This window comes from Chiroxiphia lanceolata, chromosome 2 (genome assembly GCF_009829145.1).
Source record: "Chiroxiphia lanceolata isolate bChiLan1 chromosome 2, bChiLan1.pri, whole genome shotgun sequence".
In the NCBI taxonomy this organism is placed as follows: Eukaryota; Metazoa; Chordata; class Aves; order Passeriformes; family Pipridae; genus Chiroxiphia; species Chiroxiphia lanceolata.
Genome location: NC_045638.1, coordinates 89,327,411 through 89,351,931, shown reverse-complemented (window position 1 = coordinate 89,351,931; position 24,521 = coordinate 89,327,411). Strand labels below are relative to the sequence as shown.

The window sequence follows — 24,521 nt, the reverse complement described above, 5'->3', positions numbered from 1 at the left end:
CTCTTCTTTTTGGCATAAAGAAACCTGTGGGGAAATCTGAGCCCCTTTCTTTCCCAGTCCATGCAAAAGCAGTCACATCACTCTGATCTGAGCACTATCTGTGTCCCCTGCCCAGGCCACGTCAGCAGCTGACATGGAGGCTCGCTTGGCCTGCGGCCTGGTGAAGGGCCACGCGTATGCGGTGACAGACGTGCGGAAGGTCCGCCTGGGCCATGGCCTTCTGTCCTTCTTCAAGTCAGAGAAGCTGGACATGATCCGCATGCGCAACCCGTGGGGCGAGCGGGAGTGGAACGGCCCTTGGAGTGACACGTGAGTTGGGATGGACAGCTTGTTTTGGTGGGAAAGGCTGGGTTGGAGCAAGCCTTGAGACATGAGACAATCTGACTACATCCACACCCATAAGTTAACATTGTGTGGGCAGCTCTGGGATGCTGCTTCAAGCTGTGTCCTAAATCTGCTATTTCATTTGGGATAGAGGTGTCTGAGCTTGGCAGACCTTCCCATTAAGGCTCCGGTGGATGTTGTGGTGAAGTTGCCAGCATGTTTAGATTAGGTATTAGGAAGAAATTTTTTACTGTGAGGTGGTGAGGCACTGGTACAGGTTACCCAGAGAAGCTGTGAATGTCCCAGTCCTGGAAGCATTCAGGGTGAAGTTGGATGGGGCTTTGAGCAACCTGGTCTAGTGGGAGGTGTCCCCACACATGGCAGAGGGGTTGGAATGAGCTGATATTTAAGGTCCTTTCCAACCAAAACCATTCTGTGATTCTATGATTCTATGTTCACACTAATGAAGCTTGTGTATAGCTCACTTTTCCACTCCCAGTCTTGTTCCAGCAAAATTAGCACCCAACAGAATCAATCTCTGCCACCACTGATTGCTGTGATGTCTGTGGATGAGATGAGATGATAGACCAAGGGCTGGTGTAACCAAAGCCTTTGGCCAAAGTCAATTTTGTTATCTTCACTGATAGGGCTTTGATTTTAGTGGCCAAATAAAATCTTGCCAGGCTGCATTCAACTCCACTGGTCAGGACAGAAGTTGAAGTTCCAAGCCATGCTGGACTTCCCCCTGTTTGGAAGATGATCTGATCAGAACAGCATGGGGACTGAGCTGGAGCTTTATACAGTCCTTATGCCTCTTGAATTCTTGTGTCCCCCCTTGCCTCTGAGTAATGATCCTGTTCTGTTCCCACAGCTCTGAGGAGTGGCAGAAAGTGAGTAAAAGTGAGAGAGAGAAGATGGGGATGACAGTGGAAGATGATGGAGAGTTCTGGTGAGTCCCTCCTGTCACCACGGGCCATGCCCACAGCATCCTCTAACCCCATGGAGCATGTGCGTCATTTCCACGTATACTGCAATCCAGGGAAAACAGCCTTCCAAGCCCCCTCTTTGAGTCCATGATGGGTTATCTTTGGATGGCCATGATCCTAGGATTGCAAGCATACTGGGGCCAAACCATTTCACCAGAATAGTGAGAACCTGGTATAAGAGGGCTGAACTTAACAGCCTCACTGGGTACGTTTCAGTACATGTGCCCTTGTGTGAAGAAAGGGGCACTGTGCTGCTTCTCCTACTCCAAAACACATAGCTCTGTTGTTTAAAATGAAGTACTTACTGCATGTATAGATAAAGGTATCACCATCTCTTTTGGGGATATTTGATGAATAACTTTTGTTATTCATCAGCCATCAGAGACAACCCTCAGTCTCTAACAGGGGATCAAGAAAACTCCTTCAGTGTACTTTTCCAGGGAATGAAGCAGTATAATCCAGCTCTGCCCTTTTCTGATTTAGGATGACCTTCGAAGATTTCTGCAAATACTTCACGGACATCATCAAGTGCCGTCTGATCAATACATCCTACCTGAGCATCCACAAGACCTGGGAAGAGGCAGTGCTACATGGGGCGTGGACCAGAAGCAATGACCCCTTGAAAAACCGCTCTGGAGGCTGCATCAACCACAAGGACACCTTTTTGCAGAACCCCCAGGTGAGTATGGAGCAGAGGGCCTTCTGGGCCCTTCACATGTGCTTTCAAATGTATAAATTTCCTACAGGGACCTAGAAGACCAAAATGGCTTCCAGACCTCTAATAGGTTAATTGTGTTTATTACCGTTCTCTGGCTAAGCCTCCTGGCACAGCATGACCACCATCCAGGCCAACTCTATTAACCTTGTCCCTCTTATCAGGGAGACTCCATCCAAGTGCCTGGTGTAGACCATCTTGGCACAAGCAAATAGCAAACTGTGCCGCAGGGTAGCAGTGTTGGCTGGTTCCAGTCAAACAAGGCCAGGACTCATTTCCAACAATTTGGATATCTGAATGATGAAATTCCAGTTCTGTTCACCAAATTTTGGCACTGTTAAATTTACCAGGACAGGTGTAGTCTATAGGGCCATTTCCTTCTAGCTTGAAGTTCATCTCCTGGAACAAACTCTTCTGGAGAAAAGGAGGCTGAGGGGGACCTTATTGCTCTTTACAACTACTTGAAAGGAGGTTGTAGCCAGGTGGGAGTCGGTCTCTTCTCCCAGGTAACAATTGATAGGACAAGAGGAAAAAACTTCAAGTTGTGACAGGAGAGGTTTAGATTGGATAATAGGGAAAATTTCTTCACTGGAAGAATGAAGCATTAGAAGAGGCTGCCCAGAGCAGTGGTGAAATTGGCATTTCTGGAAGTGTTCAAAAGGCATGTAGATGTGACACTTGGCAAGTTAGTTTAGCGCTGGATTTGGCAGTGCTGGGTTAAGGGCTAATCTCAATGATCTTAGAGGTCTTTTCCAGCCTAAATTATTCTATGGTTATCTTGTCCTGCTCTGAACTGTGGTTCACAGTATCATGAGCCAGGTCCTTATGAATCCTTCCATCTAACAAGCAGATGAAGGATGGTCTGGTCCATTGCAAGAGTTGTCATCAAAGACATGGGAGAGTTGTTTCCATCTTCTAGCTCTGTATTAGCCTTCATCTTAGGTGTCTGTGAACATAGTTCCTCCTTCCATGCCTTATAGTAGGACTTGTGGCAGACTTCAAGTGGTAGAAGTCTCTGGTATGAGACTGCATCTAGACTCTTTGGATTCTGCCAAGCAATTCAAAGACTGGATTTCACAGTCTTTCTCTAAGATGAACCAAAAAGGTCTCTGGCTTGGCAAGATGATGACAGTTCCCAAGAGTAGGGGGTGTGGGTTCTCAGTATGGGTACTGTCCCTGCAGGAAGGCGGGTGAGGCGAAACTGAGGTTAAATGTACTGTGTGTGCACCCTACCCATGCCCAGTGATCCTATCTTAATAACTCCCTTTGCTTCTAGTATGTGTTCGATGTGAAGAAGGCAGAAGATGAAGTGCTGATCTCTATCCAGCAGAAGCCAAAAAGAACCAGTCGCAAAGAGGGCAAAGGAGAGAACTTGGCCATAGGCTTTGATATCCATAAGGTACACTGGGGTTTCCTGCATGTTGGCCTGAATGCTACCCTAAATTTGTTAGTGGTGGAGTAGTACATCAGTCCTGAATGGCCATATTGTTCGTTTAAGCATTATCTGGGTGCTTCTGGAGTGCCTTCAGCACAGCTTGCCTCGCTCTAGAGATGAAGAGGGATTTCAGAGGTGTACAGTGACAGCATGGACAACAGGTGGCCCAGAGAAGCTATGGATGTTCCATCCCTGGAAATGTTCAAGGCCAGGGTGGATGGGGCTGTGAGTAACCTGGTCTAGTGGAAGGTGTCCCTGCCCATGGCAGGGGGTTTGAGCTAGGTAATCTTTAAGGTCCCATCCAATCCAAACCATTTGATTCTGTGTAGTTCTCCTTGCTAAAAGCAATGATTAGTCTGTTCTCTCCAAATGTTGAAATCTTCTAGATTAATCCTTATGTGTTGCTTGCTGGGCCCCCAGTGTTAAGCTGGGATGCAAGAGACAAGTCTCTGAGCCAACAGAGTTGGGAAAGCCCCATCCACACTTGTATTCCATGCAGCACAGCTGGGACCATTTTGCTGTTTCTCTTAGCTCCAGGTCTCCCAGCACTGTGGGCTCAGTCCTTGCAGTCTGGGCCCCCATGGTGGATACCAGTACATTGTCAGACAGTCACAGTCTGCTGACAATCCTGCTGTGCTCTCTGCCCAGGTGGAGTTGAATAGGAACTACCGGATGCACACCCTGCAGCAGAAGGTGGCCAGCTCCATCTACATCAACTCCCGCAGCGTCTTCCTGAGGACAGACCTGAAGGAAGGCCGCTACGTCATCATCCCCACCACTTTTGACCCTGGTCATGAAGGCGAGTTCCTTCTCAGGGTTTTCACAGATGTGCCTTCAGATTGCCGGTAAGGAGCACGAGCAGTGATGGGGAGGAACTGGCTATTTGGAGACAGCCCTTTGCGTTTGACTAATGGTTTTCCTGAGTGGTCATAGCCTTACAGGGAGCTGGCGTTTGGCTTCCTTTCACGTGTGGTCAAGAGACGGCATCTTTACAGGTCTCACCACAAAACATGCAGAGAAGCTCCCACTCTGTCTCTAAGCATCCCAAACCTAGGTTGAGGAGATTGGACTGGGGAGCAGAGTCTGACAGTGGACAGTGCATAGTCTTTCCATTGTACCAGAGCAAACTCTCTGGGTTAAGGCTGGGCACCTCTCAAAGGCCACGTGTTTTTCCTTGCAGAGAGCTGACACTGGATGAGCCACCACACACCTGCTGGAGTGGGATGTGTGGTTACCCGCAAGTAGTATCCCAGATCCATGTCCTTGCTGCAGCTGGGCTCAAGAATCAGGACTCCCAAGGAGGTATTGGTCTCTCCCTTCCTGTTTTCTAACCCTGGAGGACTTGGGAGGTGGTTTCTTCAGTGGAGAAAGGGGGAGGTGGTTTTATGAAGTGGGACGTTGCTGGGATTTATGTCCTCAGATATTTTTTTCAGTGAACATGCCTGATTGAGACACCACAGGAAGAGAAAGTCCATGGAGAATCAAACTCACTTCTTGCTGTGGACATGATCTGGGAGGTGTTATATTTAGGCTGTTGTCTGAGATCCTCCCAAAACTTCCCCAAAGCTCTTAGCAGTGGTCCTTTAACAACGCAGGCTTTCCTCCTGAGTATGAGCAGCTGTAAAAGTCAGGAATTCTGTTTAAGGGCTTTTAGTAGGAAGGACAGATAAACGATGGAACAGGCTGATGCGTAGTGTTCATCACTGGAGGCTGGATAAATGTCTATCAATAGAGTGTCACTAGAACCCTGAGAGTAATGAGCAGAATCTTTTCTAAGCAAGGACTAGCCAAGTCTGCTTATTTATCACATGCCACAAAGGGAGTCCTTTTACCCTGTCTGGTGTTTGGGGAGGGAATTTTACCTTTGACAGGTTGTTTTTTCTTGGGTGATTCGCAATAGCTCAGAGTATCTGTAGCAATGCAGGGAAGTCTGTAGCCAAAGGTCTCTGAATATTCACAGAAACAAGGAGGTTTATCTTTCCACATTTTTTTCCACAAGAGGCCCTTGGGAATTGCTTTCTTCCAGGTGTTTCCCAGCTGTTCAGCTCCCAACAACAACAGCATATTTTGTTCTTCCCAGTGCAACGGCATCTCTTGTACATCCCAGTCCAGGTGTTCTCACATTGGAAATAGTGATTTACAGATAGGAATTTGGCTCTGGCTGATGGAATATGAGGATTTAATGGGACATCCCAAAAGACAAGGCTGGTTTAGAAAAGCAGTTGTGAAATCCAGCAGCTGTGTCTCACCAGGGGAGCTAGGTCCTTGCAAACAGAAAGCTAGCAAGGACGTAGTCTGGCAGTCAAAGATGCGGTTCTTAAATCTCTGACCCTCAGAAGGGGCTGGTTTGTTCCTCTTTGTTTCCACATTTTCTTGGGACACGAAAACTCATCCAACTGGTGTGTGTTTCCATCATAGTCACTGAAGCTCATGGTAAGAAAATGCATTCTGGCAATTAAATTTCCATAGCAATAGTTGATTCTCTAATGAAATTCCCAAAACGAGCACTTGTTTCATAAGAGGAAAGTATTCACTAATGAGGGACTCTTTCCTTCTCCTGGAAGCTCAGGTGCCATCTAGCTGTGGGCTGTAGTCTGTGAACTCAGTAACTTTATTCTCCATCTGCTGTTTCCTTGTGTGACCCTCTTTCTCTTCTCCATTGTTTTATTTCTGCCTGCCTTCAGGACAGCAAATCCTGAAAGGATGGTGTCTACCACGGAAGATTTATTACAATGGTCAGGAGGATTTAGAGTGATAGAGGAGTGTTTATGTAGAATATAGGGCCAAAGAAGAGGGGACCATTTCATAGAATCACAGAATTATAGAATTGTTTATCTTGGAAAAGCCTTTTAAGGTCATCAAGTCCAGCCCTTTACCCAGCACTGCCAAGCCTACCACTAAACCATGTCCCCAAGTGCCACATATTTTAAATCCCTCTAGGGATGGTGACTCCACTGCTGCCTTGGGCAGGCTCTTCCAGTGTTTGACAACCCTTTTGGGGAATAAATTTTTCCTGATATCCAGTCTAAACCTCCCCTGGCACAACTTGAGGCCATTTCTTCTTGTTCTGTCACTTGTTACCTGGGAAAAGAGACCAACCCACCTGGCTACAACCTCCTGTCAGGTAGCTGTTGAGAGTGATAAGGTCTCCCCTGAGACTCCTTTTCTCCAAGCTGAACACCCTCAGCTCCCTCAGCTGCTCCTCATCAGACTTGTGTTCCAAGCCCTTCACCAGCTTCATAGCAGTCCATCACCGCCTGCTGCCCAGAGACAATGTCACCTAATAGAATTAAGCGTGAGCCCAACAGCTGAGCTTCATAAATGTCATCTGGGCTGTGATGAGTTCTTTAGCAGATACCCATGTCCTCTGGTGGAATATGGAGGCAAAGTGCTGCATGACACCCCTGGAAAAGGACTCTAAGGAATTACAGAAGCTAAAGTCTCTAAAGGGGGAATCTATAGCCATATAGAATAATGAATGTAGCTTAAAACTATGTAGTAAAACCATGTAGCTTATCATTGAAAGCTCATTGGCAGTCTCAGCAGAAAGGAATTTCTTGGGAGACAGGAGGTTCTGAAACAGAACTGATAAAAGAACATAAAGCTAACTAACTAGACAAAACTGCCCTCATGGTTGTACAAAGGGCATGGACACTGTTCCAAAAGACGTGACAGTGTGCCAAAAGTGAGAGTTCAAGAAAAAGGCAGCGTAAAAAGGACGACGAATGACCCAAAGGGACCACTGACTCAAAACAGGAGGCATGTCAAGGGGAGGAACAATTCTGGGAAAGGGGTGAAATAGGATTAGGTAATACTTGAATTGTTAATTAGGTAACTAAATAAAGGCATGAGGTTTCTGTAACTCATGGATGCACGCCTTTTGGAGAATCTAATCTCATGTGCATCCAACATTATAAGTAAAAGAATGCTGTCTGCTCAAACTCACAAGTTGAATCTTAGAGGTTTCTTTTAAGAGCCAATTTTCGACTTCACAACAAAAAATTTCCCTTTTCTCTCCCCAGGAGCCGATCCTTATGTGATCATAAAGTGCGAAGGACAAAAAGTTCGCTCTCCAGTGAAGAAGAACACAGTATCACCAGAATTTGATGTGAAAGGGCTCTTCTACCGGAAGAAGCCAGGACAACCCATCATTATTCAGGTACCTGAGAGGCGAGCAGTGAGTTGAGGGATGGAGACCCTCTCTCACTTGGACCACCCCAGCCCTCTCCTCACACTGTTCACAGCAGATCTGTACCCAAGGCTGAGCATAACTAACTAGTGCAGCTCAACCTCTCATCACCATGGTGACATCTGTTAAAAGCATGTCCTTCATCCCTCTCACTTGCAGAGTGACACCCCCACACCTCATCACCTCCCAGGCTCCAGCTCAGAGCAAATCCCCAGTAGTCACTTCTTCTCTTCAGTGCATGAAGGTTGGCTGCATTCCTGAAGGAGCTGCCCTTATCCCTGTTTTATTTCCACAGATCTGGAACCACAACTTAATAAGTGACGAGTTCTTGGGCCAAGTGGTACTGACGGGGGATCCCAATGACCGGCAGTCAGTGCACACGCTGCACCTCCAGGACAAGGGGAACAGGAGGTCAAACGATCTCCCTGGAACCATTGCTGTGATGCTGCTCAGCAGTAACATCCTCACTAACGTCTGAGTACTCAAAGATGACTCTTCTGGTGCCACATATGTGAATATAAACCTGCACACATACATACATATATATAGAGACACACACAGAGCCTACCTACCATCTGCAAAGTGTATATGAACCATGCATGCATTCCACTCAAAGGAGCCAATCTTGTGTTTTCAATGTTCAAAAATGGTGCCTTTTCTTTGGGGAACCACAATGATCCTTCTGCTGGCATCCTCTGCAGCCCCCCTCATTGTCATGTGCCCTGTGGGATCGCTGTGAGCACACTGTGTGTCCTGACAGCCAGAGCACGATGCCCTGATGCTGTTTGTTTACACAGGCTGGCACACCCACGTGCCGCCATGCACACATGTGGCCACTGCGGTCCCACCAGCTGCTTCAATGCATCTTTGATGTGTCTGCTGGTGTTAAGAGTAGTGTGCATGGAGTTGTCTCCCTTGAAATTGCCATTTAATCGCTTATCTATGGAGGTGCCACAGCAAAAAAGTGGAAAACCGGATTGGAGCCTTCTGTGCGTTTTTTGGGTATGAGTTTGCATACTGCAACTGGAAAGAAAATGCACCAAGGCAGCCCAAATCCCAGATTCACAGGGGCAACAAGACCAAAGGCTCTGTCATTTTAGGGACAAGCTGTGTCCACCCAAGTCTTGTTCAACCCCATGCAACTCTGAAGTATACAAAAATGTCAACAACTATGTGGGACAACTGTTCTCTGGGGTCAGGCTTTTGAATTGGTCTGGACTCGGCTCCTGCGTGTGCCTCTTCAACTGCCGTGGTGCCTGCTGTCTCCATGTCTTCGTACCATCCCCATCCCAAGAGCTTATCTCAGGAGCTGGGGTGGCTTGTCTGCTGGAGCCATTCAGTGTTTAAGAGGAGATTGATTCCTCTGAAGGCCAAATTGTCAGGTGCAAGGGATGGGGAGCTTTGCTCCATGGACTACATCTTTACTTCTGCATACAGTGCATCATTTCTCAGTGCCTCGCTTTCCCAAATTCTTTTAAAAAATAGTGGGATTTTAGCTTGTGCTAGAGGAGCACTGCTCCCAGTGCAGCCTGAAAATGCTGGGAATATTTAATTCATACCAGTGTCCATCTCTCACCTTTCATTTCCAGTCTCCTGTCTTGGAGGAGGAGTTGCACAGTGCTAGAGCCGGTCTCATGAGCACAACCAAAATGCATCCTTGGGGACATGCCTGGGGCCGCGGTTTGCTCCTGATTTCCATGAAAACTGGGTTAATCTTCCTTATTCCACTGGGTGGCAGAATCTGGCTTCTTATAAACCATCCCAGATAAGCCAAACAACAACCCGTTGTCTGGCCTTTGAGCAGCTGATCAGGGCGGGTTTCAAACCATTTTTTTTCTCCTGTTGTTTGGAGGTTTTTATTCATGTGCCTTTAAAATGGTGCACGTTAAGGGATTTTTCTGTCAGATTTTCTAACAAACAAATCTTTTTCACTCACCTACTGCATGCAAGTGGAAATTAATACATATGATAAAATCTTCTAATCTTGACAAATTTTGGCCTGGGCAGAGTCCTTTACCTGCAAGAACAAGTGAACAGGAAAGCCTTCTTTTGCCATAGCAAGTAGGGTTTCTGCTTATCCTAGTCAACACCCATGTTTGTGCTGCAAGGCTGTATTTTTTTTAAGTCCCTAAAGATCTTTTAAGTCTATAATGTAGTAAACTGTTTCCAAATTCACGTCACCTATCAGCTCAGTTCTTGGTGCATCCAGAAGCAGACGGTACAACTGCATCAATTTTTGCAGGCTGTTTTTCTCCTTTCCACATCTTCAGAGTTTACCTCCTGTGGTTATGGACAAAATCGATTCAGGTTTGCACTGAGAACCCTCCAACTCCAAGTGCCATCACAGGGACCAAGTTTAGTTCAGCATCTTGCAGAATTTACTTAAATGCTTCTAGGTAGGTCAAGTGACATTTTGATCCCAAGTCAAAGCAAATCCTTAAATTTGGGCAGACTGATATAAAGATATTTTGGCTTTATTCTGGTTTCGTTTATGGGACTCATCACTGAAAATAAATGGAAGCGTCATTGTAGGGCAAGAAGGTGTCATTTGGGTCTACAGGCTTATGTTCAGAGTGACATATGAGATGGACTGTGATGCCCAAAGATACCTCACCTGGCAGAGAGATGAGCTGTTTGGCATCACAGGAACACGAGAGGAGCTTTGCACCATCATAAGTAGATGGAGGTATACAGCCTGCCGGCATTAGCCTTGTTTTCTCAGGAAATCAGGCTATGGATAGCTTCAGCAAAGGAGAGCCATTTGGTCAGGAGTGCCCTGCCATGTGCCAAATCTCACCATGATCCCCAAGGAGCAGTGCCGAAGCTTAACAAGGAGTAATGGTGCCCTGGTACCCATGGGCAGACTCCTTCCTTCCTACAAAGAATCAAGCCATAATGAGAGGAAAGGCAGCTTTTAAACAGCTTCTTAAAAAAAAAAAAAAATCATCACACTATATCAGGACCAAAATGTCTTAATATCAATAATATTTGTCCTTTTTTTTTCCAAAGCTTTGGAAAAGTTGGAGCAGAAGCCTTCTTCCCCTACATTTCCAATGGAATAACAAAAGTTACCTTTGTTACTCTTTTGTTTGTCATGTTTGTGGAGCAGATATTGAAATGACATTCCAACAGTTGATGCCTTTTCTTTTCAAATGAAGTAGACAAAAGTATTCAGGAATTTTTTGTCTGAGGGGAGTCTGATAAGCACTTTCCAGTCCCTCCCAGGTGGTGTAGGACATGTCTCTGATTTATTTTATATTTCTTTTTTTAATCATTTCAATGGTTGCAAGCAGCCTGCCATTACACTCCATGAAATCCATTTCTTTTTGACATCACATCTGCATGTTAGAACAGGCTGTGACTTGTCTTCATCTCCAAAGGCACTGATGTGTCACGCTGCACAAGAACAGAGAGTGGTCCAAACAGAAAGCCAACATTGTACAGCTGTAAACCTCTATAAATAAATAAATTGTGTATATTTTATTCAGACTTCCTGCCTTTAAACTGCTGTGTTCTTCCAGAATGCTTTTGATGGGCACAAGGTGGCCCTGAAGAGCCTTTTGTATTTGCTTGATTCACTAAACTCCATTCAAATTATTTTCTCTGTGGACTTTGAGACTGAAGCAAGGTAATCTGCATGAGATTTTCACACAAGGTTACAGTCTCATTCGCTGAGAAAATCCACAGAGAGAATAGGTAACCAGTAGCTTCCTCTGACTATAAACCTTTGCATCTCTGCCCTGGAGTCACCACAGTGCAAGGAACTTGGTTTTTTTGAGCCTCATCTGATGTGGAAAAAGCTCTGCAGATCGCTAAAAAAATAAAAGGAAGGGGGAGGGTTTATGGGCAAAGCAGAAGGAAGAAGTGGGTTTTGGAGGGCTTTCCCTCAGAGAACAAACCTGCACCTGGCACATGGGGAGCATTTGAAAAGTGTGGCCCTGCCCATGGGAGTCTCCAGTCTTGCTGTTGTAACACACAGACCTAAAGCAGGCTCTTGCTTCCATCTCAGCTTCCAGCTCCACCAGCTGACTGTGCTCAGGGTCTTTGCAGTGTGGAGGAGCTGTGCACTTCTGCAGCCCACCCTCAAGAGCCTGGAGCAGACATATGAAAAAAGCACTTTTATTGTGGGGTGGGGGCACCTTCCCAGATTCTCCAGCTCCTCGGATCATCCTCTGAGACAAAGTATGTCACCAAATGCTAGATAGAGAAAGGATCATCTTACTCCTTTGCCTCCACCACTGAAACAGCTTGCAAGGATCTTTCCTCAGGGGAAAGCCTCACAAACATCTATACCCCCAAAACATCCTGATACTCTCCTGGAGGGTGTTCTGAGCAGTAGACTTGGCTAGGCACCTATGGGGCTGTGATACTTGTTGCTGGACAGACCAGGTGGCTTTACTGAGCCTTCCTTTGTGTACATTATATAAAAAAAAAGGTGTATGCAAACCTGGAAAAGCCACAGATCATCCTGTAGGCATAGAGGTCATGCTTCCCCACCAGCATCCACATCTCAGTTTTGTTGGTACTGTGGCAGTGGGCTTAAAAATGGAGGTTGCATTGCAACCCTGCCTGTCCCTGTGCTGGTAGGGCACACCAACATGTCAAGCAGGGATGTTGGAATTGATGTAGGACCCCAGGACATCAGTGTGGAGATGTGGGGAGATTGTGCATGTATGGAGACCAGCAGCAAGCATTAGAGTAGTGCACAGCTCCAGGCAGGATCCAGCCCAGGCTCACCAATGGTCCTGAAGCATCTCTATATCTCTCCAGCATTGCCATTTGCCAGGGATTTCTGCTCACAAATGTTAAATTATGTATAGTTTTTATAAGGGATTTTTAATAAGGATTTTTCTAAGGACATGTAGTGATAGAACAAGGGGGCATGGCACTAAAACGAAAGAGAGCAGAGTTAGGTTAGGTATTAGGAAGATTTTCTTCACTGTGAAGGTGGTGAAGCACTGCCACAAGTTGCCCAGAGCAGCTGTGAATGCCCCACTCCTGAGACTGTCCATGACTAGGTTGGATGAGGCTTTGAGCAACCAGGTCTAATGTAAGGTGTCCTTGCCCATGGCAGAGGGTTTGGAATTAGATTATCTTGAAGGTCCCTTCCAACCCAAACCATTCTGTGATCGTGTGATTCTGTGATAAATTTGCAATTCAGAGACTCCTTTTCACCTGAAAGAGCATCTTCATGAAGAAACAGACAAGGCTGAAAGATGTTGCTGGAATATTTCTTCTTGCAGCTGGATCCTCTATAGCCTGCAGCTTCCCACCCTAATGCCCCTGTACATTCCCCCCATATGGCTATGAACCTCCTGCTGCTCAGAAGGGTGAGGGATTTCCTGCAAGAAGGGCTACAGAGGTAGTAGGGCCTTCAACAAGGAGATGGGTTCATTTTCTGTCCCTTAGAGCTGTTCAGGTGCTACCACATCCTTGGCCAATACCCCAGGAGTTAAATACCAGGGATTATTCCATGACCTGCAGCCATTAGAGTCTGTTCTGAGCAGTTGTCCAAATGCTCCTTGCACTCTTCAAATCCCACCTCCAAACCCAGCGGTGCAGGCAGAGGAGCCTGTCTAGTTCTATGTTCCTGGAAGAGCCTCCCTCACTGCCTTTCCACACACCCGTGGGTCATGTTTGGCACAAGGAAAGGCTGCCCAAGCCTAGACCCTTTCCAGGCACAACAGATGCAGTCCAGAGTAAAGCCTGGGCACAGCCATTATCTGCCCTTACATCCACACCAAGTATATTGACACAGTGAGTAGGGCTTGAGTGAAGCTGGGCATTGCCCCAGGTGATCACAAATCATCTGTCTTGAGCTTAAAGTCAGGACAAGAAGGACAGACACCACTTAGAAGGTGACTGTACCATGACTTCTCCTGTATTTTGAGCAGAGTTCCTGGTTGATTTTGAAGGAAGGAGGTTCCCTTTTATTGCTCTTTACTTCTGCAGTATCACCAAAAAATTTCAGTCACCCAGGTCCACAGAGGGTTTCAGATCCCTTCATTCTAGACTGGAGCTTAGAACCATCTTGCGTGATAACACTGCAAATAAAAAGGTGTGGTTTGCAGCATTCAAGAGCTAAAATGACATGATTTATACCTAAGTAAGAGCCTTGGTAATGTTTCATAGCATTAAAATCCAACCCCACCTTTCTTAGCAGGAAGGAAAAAAGACAGTAGCCCAGATTCAGGCAGGGAGTTATCAGGTCAGAGTTAAGCTTCTAGGCAAAACCTCAGCTCTGAGTTTCCTGGTCCTCGAGTGTGTTCTCGTCTGAGTTTTCGCATTTACAAATGCACGCTGGTGCATTCAAACCAGAACGCCTTTCAGCTCCTGGCCTCACCCCACAGGACCTCAATACAGTTCCTTGCACATCCCAGGGAACACTTTGCACAGAGCAGGGGGATCCTTCCAGCCACCCCTTTGCCCATGAAGTCATCAGGGCTCTGCACAACGAGGACTTGAAACTGCAGCTTAACTTGTAGCAGGGTTCTTCATGAGTGCCATGAAAACATTTTACATGGGCAAATACTGATAGGACAAGAGGGTATGGTTTTAAACTTAAAAAAGGGAGATTTATATTAGCTATTAGGAGGAAATTCTTTACTGTGAGGGCGATGAAGCACTGGAATATGTTGCCCAGAGAAGCTATGGATGCCCATCCCTGGAAGTGTTCAAGGACATGTTGGATGGGGTTTGGAGAAACCTGGTCTAGTGGAAGATGTCTCTGCTCATGGCAGGGGGTTTGCAACCAGATGATCTTTAAGGTCCCTTATAACCCAGGCCATTCTATGATTCTACAATGTCATTGTCTGGGGCAGACCCCAGGGGTGCAGGAGGACGCATCTTTGGGGGAGCGCGGCTCTTGCGGTGTCACCGGGCTGGAGGTACCACACACACACTCACACACACTCGCACACCCACACCCACACCGGGGGCTGGCTGTATCCCGGCTCCTCCCCCGCTAAGAGGCTCAGCCAGGGCAGGCACTGCCCTCGCTCGGTGCCGGAGGTAGCGCGGCTCCGCGTCGGGCACCAGCGCTCCGTCCCCCACGCCGTCCCTGGCCATGCCCTGCTAAGGTAAGGCGAAAAAGGGGCAGGCGGCACCCGGGGGAACCAGGCTGGGGGCTTGGAATGCTCTGGGTGGGGTGCAATGGGTGCAGCGGGGGTGTGATGGGGTGCGGTGCGATGCGGTGGGGAGCGGTGAGGCGCGATGGGTGGGATGGACGGGGAGTGCCCCCGCGGGGGCTGCGAGCAGCGGGTCGGATCAAACCCGGGGAAGAGGCTGGGCTCGATGGGAGGGGGGAGACGACGCGACCAGAGACTTGCCAGCATTGACCAGCAGCCCCGAGCCAGCTCGGCTCCTGCAGCACGGATTACCGGCTCGGTAATTTCTAGCTGCTGCTTAATTTGGCTGGGATCACCGAGCAGTGAGCTGGAGTGAAGGGCGGAGGGCATTGTCCTCCTGTACTGCACTGTGCAGCCTCCCCCCCCCCCCCCCCCCACACACACTTTGCTCCACAGCCCTTCCATATTCAGGGATACCTCTGGAAGTGCTTGAGGATGGGGTGAGGCTGTTGCTGTACTGGCGATGGCACAGGACTCCCGGTGTCCTCCCAGTCTACCTCACCTTCTCCCTGCTCTCACCCGGCGCCAAACACATCATTTAAATGGATAACAGCCTTTCTCAGGCAGGAGTTTTCTCTGGCTGCAGTGTAGCACAGCATGTGTCCGTGCTGGTTTTGGTGGGCTGTCCCCTAGGCCACAGTGGTGTTGGTAAGCAGATCCCAGGACTTTCCCAGGCTGTTTAAATTATTAGGACCATCCTTGGACAGGGACTGAAATCTGACATGGGATAGGCAATTCCCACAAACCAATTTGCATTTTGCTGCCTGCTTTTGGAGTATGGTGTTTTGTACATGGGTTGTGCTGGACCAGCTGAGCTCTGTACCAAAGAAAGGTACAGACTTTCCTAGGATAGTTAAAATTACATTATCCTAAGGAAAGTGGAACTGGCATCTCTTAGCATCTCTGGGAAGACTGGGATGTATGGTGGAAGACCTATCATGTAGGCAACATGGAGGGAGAGTTTGAAATGCAACAGGCCAGTGAGTCTAAGATGGTCTGTTTGCCCTCCGGGATGCTAAGTTTCCCCTGTAAAAGGAACTGGCAGGAGCTAGAGGATCTTCTTACAGCCCCCGGCAGTTGGTGTGAGAGTGCTTCTCTCCATAGTCTGGGCAAAAGGATGTCCAACAACCAACCCTATGGGGTTAACCTCTGCATTGCATCAAGATGTCAAGGACATAGCTTGTGTTCCAAGCTGACTACTCACACCTCCTCCACTATAGGATTCTGTGGGTCCTATCTCTCTTCCCATGAGATGAGGGATCACAAGGTTCCAGCACTGGTAGTGTGAAGGTGTGGGATGGTTTTGCAGCTTTGGACTCTTTACCAATGCTTCAATCAAAACCTGCATCCCTGTAAGACCCTGTGAAGTCTCCCCCCTACCCTATGCCTAAACTGTCCCAGAGATAACCAAAGGGCAAACAGAGCAAAAACCAGGACAGCACTTCCCTTCTGTTTGTTGTTTGCCAAAATGGTTTTGACCTGTGGTTTTGCAATCTCTGAGCCCTGACAGTTTCCAAATACGTGTGTCTAAATTGTGTTTAACATTTAAGTTTTTGTGATGACCTGGTGACAACAAGCTTTGAGCTTCTGTAAAACTAAGATCTAGGGCCAAAGTCTCTTCTTGGGCTTTTTGGGGCGGGATTGGAGTAACTTCATTAAGTTACAGTATCTCCCCACTGATACCAACATCTGTGAGATCTGAATCCTGCCCAGGGATGAACCTCTTTCACAAAGCAATATTATTTCTAACTCATCTCCCCTTCTCAGAGCAGCCAATTCATCTTGCTCACTATTAAGTTTTCATGGACCAAGGGCTGCTGTACAGTATTTCTGTCTTACGCTTGCTAACTTGTGACTTCGCAATCCTTGGGTTGCCATGGAAAGGATTATGCTGTGATTAATGAAGGCATTGTCAGCTCATAGTTTTTTTCAAAGCCTATCCTGGAGCTGCAGGGAACAGCTTCCAAACCTGGTGGAAAGAGGCTGACAGGAGAGGCAGCTTCAGGCACTCAGTCCTGGGCACATTTTTGGTTGTCCGCACCAAGACAGTGCTGTCAGGTAGCAGTTGCTGCCTCCACTCAGTGCCACATCAGCTCTGCCAGTCCTTTTTGAGGGTGACAGGAGGAACAGGGGCTTTTATTGTTCTCTTGGGGCAGAGCTAGATTTTTGTGGCTCCCAAAGCAGACTAGGACAAGTGTCACTGTACCAGGAGTCTGGCAGGATGTGGAGACAGTGTGTAAGGGAGCTTTGCACTGTGAAACCCTCCTCTCTGCTAGGCAACATGCAAGGAGAACCTGATATGGGATGAGCTGATGTGTTTGTGACTTTCTGGCTCCCCAGAAAAGTGCTAGGTAGAGCCAAAAAGCTTATCAGGACAGAACTGCCCCATCAGTGTCCATGTTTATGCTGTCCATCCAACCCCAGGTAGACCCCACCAAACCCCACTGCACCTGGAGCTGTGCACTGAGCCCCTGCTCTGAGTCACAGAATCACAGAATCATTACGATTGGAAAAGCCCTCTGAGATCATGAAGTCCAACTGTTAACCCAGCACTGCCAAGCCCACCACTAAACCATGTCCCCAAGTGGCACATCTACATGTCTTTTTAAATACCTCAAGTGCTTGACCAGCCTTTCTGTGAAGAATTTTTCCTAATATCCAGTATAAAGTTCTTGCAGTCAGGAAACTAGGAGAGAGCAGAGTGCAGCTGTGCCTACTTCACAGGGGAGTGCAAAATATAGAAATCCAGTGAAAAACAGGCATTTGAAGTAGACTGAGTACCAAATAAAAATATAAAAGTTCAAAATCCAAAGCAAAAAATCCCTGTGAACCCCTTCATTTCTGGGCACCATTGGGTGAGTTCTCCCCAGACCTGCCCAGCCTGAGCAGCTATGGAGCAACTTCAACCTCAGCCCAGCTGGGATTTGAAAACTGCATGCTTGGTCCCATTGTCAGCCTCAGCAGTCACAGAAAATCACTGAGCTCTTCTTGGACCTCAGTCCCAGAAAGTGCCTTTCATGACATGTTGGTTCAGCTGCTGCCATCCCTTTTCCTGCATTTAACCTGTTGTAATAACCCAGTGCTTGCCTGGGGCACGGGTGACCTGAAAGCAGTTTCACATGCATGAAAGGAGTTCAAACTTATATTGTAGACTGACAGGTGCCTGGGGTGGGGTAGAGATTTCATTGCAGTTGTTGCTGCACAGTCAGCACATTTATGATGTGTGGAGGAAGGAAGACTTGCAAGAGGACATGCCCAAAGCTATGCTGAGTGTTGGGAGAATTGAGACTGTGAATCCTGGTTTTGACCTTTTTTCCCATCTGACACTGGCTTGTACGGTGAGAGTTGTGCCTGGAGGGGGCTTCACCCCAGCAGACAAAGCCACTCTCTGCAGCTGTTCCTGACTTTGGAAATGGGAGGATAAATCTGGGATCATGGCGGAACTGGAGAGAGGATGGGGACAACATGAGGGTTGGCAAGGGAGGATAAATAGAAAATGGCAGGTATCTACAGTGCCTGGATGTCTTCATGTAATGTAAAGACTTTAGGAATATTATAGAATCATAGAATGGTTTGGGTTGAAAGTGACCTTAAAGATCAACTCATTCCCACCCACCTTGCCATGGGCACGGATACCTTCCGCTAGACCAGGTTGCTTAAAGCCCCATCAAGGGTGGCTTTGAACATTTCCAGAGATGGGGCATCCACAGCTTCGCTGGGGAACCTGTTCCAGTGCCTTACCATCTGTATGATTTAGTCTCATTGGGCTTGCAGGTTGCAGCTGTGAAACACCTTCCACCTAAGAGGGCTTTGGAAAGGCTGAGCAGGACTCACCTGCCCAACACACTGAGATACAGGGAAAAGGTGCTCTGAGGATGCTCTGAGGTGATCTGGGATGTGCTAGATTGGGACCAGGACCCATCTATAGGGACCAAGCCCTTCTGTGTTCCTGCTCATATCTGTAATTGTCCAGAGAGCAAATTCCATTTTTCTGCTGACTTATTTCAATCAAGATAAATCTAGTAAATCTAACTAAAAAAAGTTCAGCTGGGTAGAATTCTGAGAAAGGAGAGATGGTTAGAGGTTTGGAACACTTTCCACAGGAGGAAGACAAAGACTTCAGCTTAAAAGAGATGGAAAGAATGCATATTAGAGATCCTGGAAGATTATGTTTGCATGGTGAAGACAAAAGGAGGACTTTCCATAAATTTCCTTGGAAATACAAAAAGTAGGGAGCACCTAATAAAGATTATAGGGAGCAGGCTCAAAGAAAAAAAAGAGTTCACACAACCTGGCATCTGTGGTACTCCTTATGGCAGGATCCTGTGGATCCTAAACGTATTGATGGGTTAAAAAAGCACAAGTTCATTTATAGAAAGCCTCTCAAAAACTATAAAATAAATATATATTAAAGGGAAAAAAACCTACCCTTTTTTGGCTCTAGGAGTTCTTGAGCTGCAAATTATTAGTGTCTGTGGGAATATTACAGAGTAATGCCACTACATCTTCACCCTGCTTTTGTATTGCTCCTTAGGCATCCTCTGGCAGAGAAGTACAATGGATGGGGAACCCACAGGCTGGATCCAGTGTGGGCTATTTTGTGTGGAGCTCAACTCACCAAAAAGTTGCTCATTCCCTGAGTCCTCCTTGAGACAATTCTTCTGAGATAGCCTCACTGCACTTCTTAGTTTTCTTGGAGAAGATAAGATGTCAGCTCATCACATTAGTAACAGTGCCATGTATTATGTGGGTTGAGGAAAATAAAACAAAACTTATTCCCTTCTTTTTCACTGAAAATATCTTGGTGCCAGCAAATACAGAGAGGATCTTAATGGGATTTCTTGAAGGTTCTGTATCAGATTTCCTTTATGCTAGTAGAGAAATGCCACAAAGATAGCAATCAGCTAGATCTCTGCTAGAAAGGCTGGGGTTTGCATGTGGATTCCTGTGATTTCCAGAGCTGACCCATGCTCTTGTTGGTGTGAGGCTTGCTCTGCAAGTCATTTTTCATGTGCCCAGTGTGTTGGTGTACAGGAGTTTGAACTCATGACAACAGGAGAAGAAAATGCTTTGCCTCTTGGTGGCACTGAGTTCCCAGTCTGGGCAAAGCTCCCACTGAGCTCAGTGGGTTCTAAGAGCTTCACAATGACAGCGGGTCTGAAAGGGAGGGGAGCATCCACAAACCACAACACCATTTGCCACCAGAGATAGGGTCCCATTCCCTGCCTGAGGCTGGGGGGACAGAGGTACAGCATGTGCATGTTTTGGTGAGTTGGAAGGAGCCCTTCAAGCCCATCTACAGCACATCAAACTGCTGCCTCCCACGTCTGAACCTTTGAGTGTTTTCCAGCATCAGCAGAGGTTGCCATTACATCGTGCTACCCCAGCTATTTCTGTCCTGCTTCCTCTCATCCCTCAGCTTTGCTGGATCAGCGCCATCAAGGCCAGCAGATTTACCCTGGGCTGAGATGAACTCCAGAAACCACACACATGCGCTGGCTTTCTCTCTCCTACAATCCACAGAGTTTCGGTCTGGAGAAACAAAAGGGTAGTTATTTCATCCATAACTTCTGTGTAAGCACCTTTCTCAAGCCCATGAAGAATCTGCATGCACAGGGCTGTCAGAGCAGGGAAGGTGATCGTCATTTGCTCTTCAGCTCCTCTGCTCAGCTTCTTGGCTGCCTTTAGTTCAGATGGAACATTAGAGCCAGGAGAACCTGAATTTCTGTAGTCTGGTTTTTTGGAAGTAATGTCCAGGAAAAGATAAGCATAACTGTCTTTATGTATTTTTGGGGGTTTTTTCTTTGTATGTTAGAGAACTGCAAGAGCCTGGTGTAGCCTTTGCCATAGACACGAGAAGACATTGTATTGGTGGAGTTACTGAAAGCCCCCATGAGCTTTCAGTGGTGTTACCAACACACATCCCAAACACACCCCCAGGCTGGGCTGCTGGTACAGCTGCATCCCTGATCCAAAAAAAAAGCAGGGACAACAGTCTCCACCAGTCCTTTAGGATTTCGTTTCATTTCTGCAGGCTCTGAGAGCTACCAACTATCTCAGAGTACTTGAGGTGCCAAGACACAGGGATCAGGAGCCACAGCAGGAACTCTTAGATCTTTTGTGTAATTCAGTAAAGCAGTACACAGAGACTTGTAAACAATTAATGAGCAGGTCAGCCCAATATGTTGTTATGCCAGAGAGGTCTGTCAGAGCAAGGACACTATCCCTCCCACATGAAGTATTTCTCTTCTCCAGCACGAGACAAGGGAAGCTTTGCCTGGTGATGCCACCAGTGCTTGTGAGTGATGAAGCAGGTCCTTATCATAGAATCATAGAATCATTAAGGCTGGAAAAAGACCTCTAAGATCATCAGGTCCGACTATTAACCCAGCACTGCCAAGCCCACTGCTAAACCATATCCCTAAGCACCAAATCTACATGTTTTCTTTATGGGAAGGAGAGTTTCTGAAAGCATAATTTTGGTACTTCAGAAAGGCACTGGGATGTTGCTTTCTCCATTGCTAAATGTCATGGCTGCACTTAGAACATCAGAGAGGAAACAAGAGAGCATGCAGTGATCTTGGCCAAATGATGGAGTAAATCAGGACTGCAGTTAATTCAGGTTAATTATACCAGTACAGATTAGGTTGATGGGTAACAGAGGGTAAAAGCTGTTAGGGCAACCTTATTGCTCTTAGAAATAACCCTCTGGTTCTCCCCCAGTGCCCTGTTATGTCTGTTTTTTGTCTCAGAACAGACTACTCTCTGGAGTAGCAAAGCAGGTCCTGTCCTCCCAGCCCTGAGCTCAGCAGTCAGGGAAGATATTAAGTAAAAAGGGCTGTTAACAAAAGTCAAGCTTTTCAAGTGCGACTGTGATGTTCACCTCAGCCAAGGGAGGTCTCCAGAAAATACCAATTTTTTATGTGTAGCTAAGAGTAAATCGCAAATATCAAGTCACCCCCTTCTTCGTGGGGGTATCTCAAAGTACTGCAAAGAAGGTAGGAACAGAGAAGCTTGTTAAAACTGCAATAAGGACCTGATTAAAGCTGGCCTGCTCATCTAGTCTGATTTCCACAGGAAACAAGGCTTGTGTGGCCACTCTGCCCATCTCTTTAGATGTGTCACCTAATCACAGTAGTTTGATGACCAAGTTCACTTTAAATTTGACAGAGCTGTAGCAAGGTAGCAAAGTTCCTAGACACTTCCTGAAAAGACATGTGTAAGCGTGGAACAAATCTAGTGCCCTGAGGCACAATGATCTCCTGTTGGACACCAGAAATCCCAGTTGTGGTGAGAAAGCTGTTCAGGATGTCCCACCTGCAGGAAAGGCTTCTTAGGGGGGGCTATGTCTTACTGACCATCTAGAAATCTTATTATTTGGAATTTTGTCATTGTAAATTAGGTTTTTGTTAGTGCTGCTCCTTGCAGAGGAAATTCTGTCTGTTTCTAGCTCTGCTATTTACCAGGTGGGAACTTGGCATGGAGTGAAGTCTCTTCACCTCCTGGTGACTCCAGTTCTTTTGTCCATCCAGGCTGTTTTGGGATGCAATGACTTTTACTTTATGTCTGTGCAACACCTAACATATCACAGAATCGTAGAATGGTTTGTGCTGGAAGGGACCTTAGAGACTATCTCATTCCAACCCCCCTGCCACGAGCTGAGACATCCTCCACCAGGCCAGGTTGCTCAAAGGCTCATCCAACCTGGCCTTGAACACTTCCAGGGATGGGATATCCATAGCTTCTCTGGGCAACCTGTGCCAGTGTCTTACTACCCTCACAATAAAGTGTTTCCTCCTATATGTAATGTAAATCTACCCTTTTATGTGCCCTTTAGTCTAACTCTGCTTTGACAAAGACCTGTAGGCATGACCAGTTTAGACAGATGATGCCCTTTAGAGCACAGAGCATCCCATGCATTGAATAACACACAGTGACTCTATATGCCACTAAAAAGAGAAGAGCAGTAGATGGAGCAGCAAACAGCCCCTGTGACTCAGCTTCCCCAGCTGAAAAAATTAATATAACATTTTGCATGTGTAGCCAATGAGTCAGGGAGTGTCTGTCCCCCTCTAATCCGGGCTATTACAGGGCTGATGTCTCCCAGCACTTCCTGATGCTGCCCTGAGGCATCTAATGGTGATTGCACCAAAGGCACCCTGGAAGGGCAGAGCAGAGTCTCTACTTAATTTTACAGTTACCATTCAAGCAAAACAACCTCTGGAGTAAACAGAAGTCTCATCAGATAAAACAGGGCTGGTATCTTCTGATTTGAGCTCACTTAATCCTAACAGTCCTTGGATTTGGAGGCTGACTCCAGACTTTTGAAGGGCCACCTTGAATTTCTCCAGGATCATGAGAGATAAGAGGATAGTGTCAGGGCAGGTGGAAGAAGGATTTCACTAAAAATCCCCCCCAAGGGGTTCCTGGTGAGAAAAAAACATCACAGGATTATAACAGCTTGCAGAAGTCCCGCTCCAGCCACCATTAATAGTACCAAAAGGAGAGAGACCACACAACCAAGGCCAGACCAGTAGGGACCAGCAAGAGTATAGGGTGAGACAGCTGCTTATTAGGACAATTTAAGGATAGAGAAGAGTAGAGGAGCTGCTTTTATTAAAGACATTTTGATCTGGAGTCATAGGCACAGACTTGGGTGTCCTGGTTCTCCTGCATGACCTTGGGGAAAGTGACATCCTCCCTTCATGTCTCAGTTTCCCTCTTTGTGAAATGAGGATAGCATTGTCCCCTCCTCCATAAATAGGCTGGGATTCATGAAGGAATAACGCAGCATAATATCTCACTGGGGTGGTTGCTAAAACAGTGGCTGGAGTAAAGACTCCCTTTAACAAACATTTATATAGCAAAAAAGCTATAGAATAATAAATACTAACAGTAGGTTAGTATTTAATTTATTGGTTTGAGATTAGTTCAGGTCTTACCTCTGCTGTATGTTATCTGGATGGTGGAAGGTTATCTACAGACTGTTTTAAAAGGGAGCACTTCATGGGACTTAGAAAGAATCCAAATACATAAATCCCTCCAAAACCACTTGAACAGCAAGCTCCAGTGTGCCACAAGACAAATCACCTGATGCCCCATAAATTTTGTTTTGAGACCCTGATCCCAGTCTGCAATAGAATCAGTGCTCCTTCTCTTGCCCTCTGTCTTGTAGTAAGGCCTGTGGTCTTGTAGGGTCATGAGACAGAAAACTTGGACAGCCAAGGAGACGATCCAGTTCAAGCTCCTTCACTGCATGGTCCAGTTATTCCTAACTGGAGGCAGGAATGTAGGATTGGCCACAGTATATATCTAGGGGATATATATATCCTTCTATATAGGGAGTGTGTGTATAAATAAAAATATATTTTAAAATATTTAGATAGATAGATAGATAGATAGATTAGATAGATGTATGTAGAAATCTTCCCTTAGATTTCTGGTTCCCAAACCTTTGGAACAGGTTGTCCAGAGAAACTGTGCTTGCCCCACCCTTCTTGGATGGGGCTTTGAGCAACCTGGTCTAGTGGTAAGGTTCCATGCCCATGGTTGAGGTGTTGAAACAAGATTATCTTTAAGGTCCCTTACAACTCAAGTCATCCTAGGATTCTGTGATATTTATGGAGTTTATCTCAGATAGCAGACAGTCTTTGTAGGTGCCTAAGCAACACAGCCAAAGGACTACACCTGCAACTAAGCTAAGGGCTAATGTCTGTGGTTCCACTGCAGGGCTGGCAGAGACTAT

General features: G+C 46.6%; 2 protein-coding genes across 5 annotated transcripts in view; both read left to right on the top strand.

Moving 5' to 3' along the window:
* The window catches only part of CAPN5 (calpain 5), a 57,331-nt gene extending 46,193 nt beyond the window's left edge, over positions 1-11,138 (top strand). The window contains exons 6-13 of the mRNA XM_032680732.1: positions 116-309; positions 1,196-1,273; positions 1,794-1,989; positions 3,302-3,424; positions 4,109-4,305; positions 4,641-4,762; positions 7,483-7,619; positions 7,945-11,138. Of these exons, the coding sequence (XP_032536623.1) occupies positions 116-309; positions 1,196-1,273; positions 1,794-1,989; positions 3,302-3,424; positions 4,109-4,305; positions 4,641-4,762; positions 7,483-7,619; positions 7,945-8,127 (1,230 nt within the window). The 3' untranslated portion in view covers positions 8,128-11,138. The remainder of the gene's footprint in view (positions 1-115; positions 310-1,195; positions 1,274-1,793; positions 1,990-3,301; positions 3,425-4,108; positions 4,306-4,640; positions 4,763-7,482; positions 7,620-7,944) is intronic.
* Positions 11,139-14,634: 3,496 nt separating this feature from the next.
* Positions 14,635-24,521, top strand: part of MYO7A (myosin VIIA) — a 101,038-nt gene continuing 91,151 nt past the window's right edge. For all 4 annotated transcript variants that reach the window (XM_032679081.1, XM_032679082.1, XM_032679080.1 and 1 more), the window contains exon 1: positions 14,635-14,728. The gene's annotated coding sequence lies outside the window, so the exon portion shown is untranslated. The remainder of the gene's footprint in view (positions 14,729-24,521) is intronic.